The sequence below is a fragment of the Oryx dammah genome, unplaced genomic scaffold (genome assembly GCF_014754425.2).
Source record: "Oryx dammah isolate SB20612 unplaced genomic scaffold, SCBI_Odam_1.1 HiC_scaffold_6, whole genome shotgun sequence".
Classification (NCBI taxonomy): Eukaryota; Metazoa; Chordata; class Mammalia; order Artiodactyla; family Bovidae; genus Oryx; species Oryx dammah.
Genome location: NW_024070190.1, coordinates 8,007,236 through 8,013,489, shown reverse-complemented (window position 1 = coordinate 8,013,489; position 6,254 = coordinate 8,007,236). Strand labels below are relative to the sequence as shown.

Below are 6,254 nucleotides of genomic sequence, written 5' to 3'. Positions count from 1 at the left end.
AAAATGCCCTTAAACAGGCTAATTAAAAATTCATTAAAATGCATATAGTCTTGGACTCCTGAAGTTACTGGGCCACCTCTAACTATGCATTAACTGTTGCTGTTTAATTTAAAACATATAGTAAGTCTATGTGTACCTGATCTTAAACACTGTAGTAAGTTTCACAAGTTCCTTTTGTAGAGAAGTCTGCCAAGCCGTTAATAAGAAGAGTAAAAGCTGCAAACATCTAGGAAATTTCTTACTATGTGATAATTAGACAGGAGTTTGTTAAAAATATCTTTATCTCGGTGCTTTCCACCTTTTATCTCCATTTATAAATTTAGGTTTCAGAGCATCAATAAAGCTCACACATGGCTTTGGCTCGTGACTTTATTCTAAAGCTTTCCAAAAGGTAGGCTTTTTTCTTTCATCTGCAGTGAATTTTCTCTGGCCCAACATCGCTGTTTTCTTCCACTGCTTCCCAGCGAGCAACTCTGTGTCTTGACAATCTTTTCAATGTCGTCACTATCTTCTCTTTCCAATCTACTATTGCAGAATGGCTGGCTGAACTGCAAGTTGAAAAGTAAACAAGTGCTTTTCTGGCTGTACTTTGTTCAGCTCTTCTCTTTATCTGCTTCCCCTATCCAGTTGCCCTTTCCCCAGTCCCTAGCACTTTCTTCCGCCTTCCATCAGTTGCCTTTTTGTTCCATGTCTTTTATCTCCTCCCTTTCTCCTGCTGGTTCAGTCAAACCCCAACCCCAAACCCACACATCCTCTGGTCACATTGCCACTGGTGATTAAAACAAGAGCCACTCTAAGCTTACTTTAAACAATTAAAAAAGGCCTCAGAAAATGTTCAGTGCTCCCAATTTTATTTTTATTTAATGCTAAAAGTTAAAGAAAAAAAAAAGTACTGTAAATCTGACAAATGACAGAATGCAGGTGATATTTCCATAGCGTGATTTTAAAATAATGTTGATATCTGAGATTACACTCACTTTAGTTGACATGAGTTTCATCATATATAGAAAAAGTATCACCTTCAACTTAAAAAAAAAAGTAAAGGTTAAAAGGTGGCACACTTTTAAAATACTTGGTGGCCAAGGAAAGGTATCTAGTAATAAAGTTGTAAACCATGTGTACGTTCTTATAACTTTTAATGTGAGGCCACATGAAAGACAGTACATCTGTTAAATTCTATAAATTGTTAAAGCAAAAAAGGGGAAAGCTTCAACACCCCATCCCCTAATATTTTGAGTATTAAAAGCACAGCTGAAATATTAGGATTTGAAATCTGATACTGCCCACGTACAGTAAGTAGCTTTCTGACATCTTTATCCAGCTGTGGAGAATCTCTGCACTGTCATCAGTACAACAAAGAATCAAACCCATGTCCCAGTGCTAACTTTTTAACTTCAGAGAATGCCAGAGAAATAACCCAGACCAACACTTTTCCAGCTGCAAGCCTTCTATAAGGCCACCCAAGGGCCAGTCAGACTCTTATTTTTTAATAGGAGTAAACTCAACATGCAGCCCTTTAAAGCTGTTTAAATTCTCCCTCTTGAACACCAGCGCAGAGAAACCATAGGTTGTCTTTTCCACAGCTGGAGAGACTTATTCAAAACAGCAGGATGGTTCTTTATTAATCTTTTGGAAAGCTTATCTGTATAACGATTGCAAAACATACAGATAGCTACCACAAATTGGGTCAAATGACTGATCAACTTGTAACGTCTATGAGGTCAAACTCCAGTTTATAGTAAAGTGCCTAGATACACATTTATACAACAGACCATAATAAATTGAATTCTTTACAAATGTCTTTATGGGCATGTAAAAGCGACTGTGTTTCTGCATGTGTGCATTTACATAAGAGAAACCAGTCAGATCTGAGTCATAGATATTCCAATTTTTTTAAAAAAGTGTAACAACAAACTGGTTAATCATGCAAGTCTGTTTGTAATATAACAATGACCGGTAACATGAATTTGCACAGCATTAATAATAGGTGCACTCATTAAAAACACCATGAAAAAAATACTGTATTTGGTGCAGTATCTGATTTTCAAGTGTTAATAACTCGACCATTAAAAAATATTTGAGCAATTTAAAAAAGAAAGACAAAAACACAACTGAAAAAGTTAATCCAAAGTGGGTAACAATCTGTATTTTCAAATTAAAAGCTCGGTTGTGAACCATACACAGAAGTTGTAGAGCTCAAAGCCATGATTCAACCTAATTATAGGGCCAAGTTACAAACACCTGAACATAAAAGGATTTAAAGTAGTGTTCCTGTCAATGTTAAATCATAACAGCACAAAAGAAAAACCAGTATCACTGTGAGACAACTATTTCTAATAACTGATGATTTATTGGTTTAAAAAAATCATTTTACTGATGCAAAATAGTGATCAAAAGAAATTAGTTTACAAAAGGCTTCTAAAAATAGTTTGAGAGGTGGGGCCTGTCTATCATGTAAAACTCTTTAATTTTCGCTAGTTTATCATTTTTTGTCCAGAAGAACAGTATTATTCACTTGGTATTTCAAACACATGTGAGAAAGAAATTACAGGTTTCCTCCACCCCCATCTGGGCTGTCACTGATATGCCCACGGGCAGTCCTGGCAGCACCCTACGCTGTTACTGTCATTGTACCATACTGTATTTAGCACTCACTAGGAACAGGGTGTAGGTGATCACATCGACAGCAATAGCGCTACAGGTAAATGATAAAACGACAAAACACAAAACGGAAACGAAACCAATCCCACAATCTCCAGTTCACCTGGACTGTAACTTCTTTTCAATTCTTTTCAAAGGAAACGACCACAGCAACGACAGACAGAGCTCCAGGGGGTTTCAAAAGATCAAGTGGCGCTGCAGAGCCAGGCTCCATGCAAAGATGGCAGTGCCATCTTGTCCCCACCAACAACCGTTATCACTTGTCTTGAGTCACTGGATTGTGTATTATGTAACCAACTAGCATGCAGCATTGTCATCTTACAACTGATCACATGGGCAGTGAACAGTGGTCAACTCTGCCTTAAAAAAAAAAAAAAAATCACCCACCCACCCCCCCAAAAAAACCCCCCCCCCCAGTCCTGAAAATCTCTCAGCAGCAACTCTCAGGCAGTCATCAATAACCTAACAACTGAACTTTAAGAACAAAATCGAGAAAGATTCACAATCGATTTCCTGCTACTCTAAAAGGGCAATGTTTGGGGGGAACTTGGTGACATTTTTCAGTGGCATGCCCACTTCACAACACTGCCCCTTTCCTCATTTCCTTTCCTTCTCCACCAATTGGCCTCCAGCCTGAGAAAGGGGCCAGCAGTAAATAACAACAGACAGTAAGGCAATCTTACAATGTCAGAAAATGTATTTGGCTTTTTTTTTTCTTTTTAAAATAAGTGCATACAAATACAGCTAGAAGCGTTTCTGCTTTGCCAAGTGCTCTATAAAAGCAGCGCAAGTCACAGCCTACATTGAACGGTAACTGTCACCAGGATAATAAAGCACAAAGATATGCTAATAACGTTAACAAAAGAAGAAAATGCTTTTATAAGTACATACCTTTTGTCGTCAAAAAAAAAATAGAAACACATGTATTCAAAAAAATCAAAATTATACAGCCATGTTTATGAAGTCTACATTTCCCTTGTCTTGGATATATATATATATGTGGAGATATATATACAATTCAAGCAGTTTTAGTTAAGATTAATCATTGGGTTTTTCTGAAACCGGAAAGTCACGAGTCTCTCTCTTTTTTCACTTTCACATCTCCAGCAAGGATGGTTGCAATCTCCCCTTGCATGAAGGCCCAGGGGACATTGGAGCCCACAAGAGGGCATTTTTCCCCACTGGGACAATAGACCTCTCCACTAGCTCCCTGCTGTTTGATGCTTTGTCTGGAGCAGGGGAAGCAGAACTTGTGCGAAGGAACAGAAGGGCACTGCACAAAGTGGGTGTCCTCCAGCCGCTCATGGCAGAGGGTGCAGCACAGTGGGGCGCTGGCGGCCAGAGAGGAGTCCGGGAGGCTGGCGGGGTGCACCGGCTCCAGTCCTCCGGCGCCGCCTGCCCCCTGGCCCCCCACCTCGCGGGGGCCCAGCCTTCTTTGGTTCATAGAGGACGGAGAGGGTGGACTGCTGCTGTTCCGTCTGGTGGTGGAGTGCACCTGGTTGGCATCTTTCGAGGCATGACTGCCCCCTGCATTGTCTGCTACTAAGATCAGGGCTGCCATGGGGGACTGGCCGTTCTGGGCCGCTTCGGGCGGTGTGGTCCGGTTGGAATGAGGTGAGGCAGTGGGTGGTGGTGGCGACACAAAAGAGGATGTAGGAGTAATGGGGATCTTGAGCCCTTCTGTGGACGTAGAGAGCCACGGCTGGGCCTCTCCATTGATCTTAGGGGGCCCAACTTCACCTTCTGGCTCAGGAGAAGGCTTCCTTTTCCTTGCTGTTCTTGCAACTGGAAGAACAAAGACAGAAAAGAGGAAAAAAAGGAATAAATGAACGTGCACTAAAAAAGATCTTTCTTTCACTAACACACAACACAACCCTCTGAAGAATTTCTATTCTCCAAAGTTGGTACAGAAAAACCAAGTTTCAAGAGCACGTGCAACTTAAACCACTTAGACTGAGAAGGCTCTGAGGCAGTCTAGCAGTTTAAAAAAAAAAAGGGCACGGAAAGAACACTGCCTGTTCTTCCACAGGCCTGCAAGTACCCAGGCTGCGCGGTGCACATGAGTTAACGCCCCCCAGTGCCCCCCCCCCCTCAGGTTAAAAGGTGATTGGTGCCCTCATGCTCGCATCCAGGAATGTGCTGGGAAAGGAAAGCCCTGTGTCGCTGCCTATCGGTCCATCTGACTCATCTCTGTTATGCTGCTTCAGCAGAGGAACACGTTGCCACTAAGCACTGGTTCCGCCTCAAGCAGATCAGGAAGTTGGACGTTTGCTATTTCTGGGCCGGGGGAGAATGGCCAATAGGAAGAACACCCCCTCCTCAGCTCTCAGGCCCAGCTTCGCCCCTAGACCCCCTCACTCCACAGCCGCCCCTACCTGCTTTAGACCCGTTGGCCCCGTTGGCCTCGAAACCCAACAACCTGCCTGCAGTCAGGGCCGGCTCCTTCTTAAACTTGCTCTCGAAGGGCGCCGAGTGGCCGTGCTGGTGCAGCGCCAGCAGCGTGTCTCGCACGGTCTTGGGCCGGTTGACCCAGTCCTGCTCGCCCGGCCCGCGGCCTTTGCCTGCGCCCTCGCTGCCCAGCTCGGCCGCCCCGGCCGCGGTGGACAAGCTGTCGGCCGGGCCGCGGTGCGAGGCCGCCGGCGGCTGCTTCTCCTTGGCCGCCGCCTCGCGCTGCTCGTGCTCCGCGGCCGCGCTGCTCGACACGGAGGCCGGCCGCTTGTGGGCGCCCATCTCGGCGGGCTGCGCCGAGCCCAGGCCGGCGGCCGCGGCCCCGGACACCGCGGCCAGCGAGGCGGCGGCGCGGCCGCCCAGGCCGAGCGCGGCAGGCAGCGGTGTGGCCGAGCCGTTCATGAGCGGCACCAGGGTGGGCGGCACGGCGTGGCCGCGCCGCGGGTTCGGGCTCTGGCGGTTCAGCTCCGGCGGCTCCTCCAGCTTGGAGAAACCGTTGGGCACCAGGATGCCGTTCACAGGCGGCGGCTGCGGCGTCGGCGGCTGGGCCAGGGCGGCGGCCGGGCGGCTGCCGCCGAAGTCGGAGCCCAGGCGCGGGGGCCTCTCGGCTGCGGCGGCCGCCAGAGGGTAGCGCTCCAAGGCCTGAGGAGCGCGCGGGGCGGCCTCAGGGCCGCCGTGGCCGAGCTGCTGCTGCTGCTGCAGGAGAAGGTCCTTGGCCGAGAGCGGCGGCGGCTTAGCGGCGGCCGGGGCCGCGGCGCCGGGCGGGGAGCGGCCCTCCGGGAAGCAGCCGTGCGCCCGCTTGAGCTGCCGCGCCGTCTCGATGACGAACTCGACGCGGTCGGCGCCCTCGTAGTTGACGCAGCCGCGGCACACGGGCTCGGTGAAGTCCCAGATCATGGCCCAGGGCATGCGGGGCAGGTCACACAGGTAGCACGACTGCCGCCGAGACGCGGCGGCCACCGCCACAGCCGCGGCCATGTCCGAGGAGCCCGCGGCGCCGGAGGAGGAGGAGGAGGCGGAGGAGGAGGGGGCGCCGCCGCTACCCGCCGGCACCACGCGCGCCCTCCTCCCCCCCCAACCCCGCGTCTCCCCCACCAGCGGCGGCGGCGGCCGCAGAGGCGGCGGCGGCGGCGGCAAAGCCCGCG

The 6,254-nt window shown here is 48.8% G+C and overlaps 1 protein-coding gene across 2 annotated transcripts; it reads right to left on the bottom strand.

Annotated features, from left to right (window-relative positions):
• Positions 1-834: 834 nt before the first annotated feature.
• Positions 835-6,163, bottom strand: IRF2BP2 (interferon regulatory factor 2 binding protein 2). Of its 2 annotated transcripts, none has more exons than XM_040242718.1 (2): positions 5,037-6,163; positions 835-4,446 (listed from the first exon to the last, which is right to left on the bottom strand). In XM_040242718.1, exons 1-2 carry the CDS (start codon positions 6,085-6,087, stop codon positions 3,731-3,733), a joined length of 1,767 nt encoding a protein of 588 aa, XP_040098652.1. In that variant the 5' UTR covers positions 6,088-6,163; the 3' UTR covers positions 835-3,730. The 2 variants fall into 2 exon arrangements, with proteins under 2 accessions (XP_040098652.1, XP_040098653.1); XM_040242719.1 differs by having other exon boundaries at positions 5,085-6,163.
• Between the last annotated feature and the right edge of the window lie 91 nt (positions 6,164-6,254).

Excerpts from the sequence above, each read along its gene's own strand:
- IRF2BP2 (XM_040242718.1), bottom strand. The coding sequence starts at position 6,087 with ATGGCCGCGGCTGTGGCGGTGGCCGCCGCGTCTCGGCGGCAGTCGTGC. Across the intron at positions 4,447-5,036 it reads GGCCAACGGGTCTAAAGCAG|TTGCAAGAACAGCAAGGAAA; the intron begins GTAGGGGCGGCT and ends TTGTTCTTCCAG.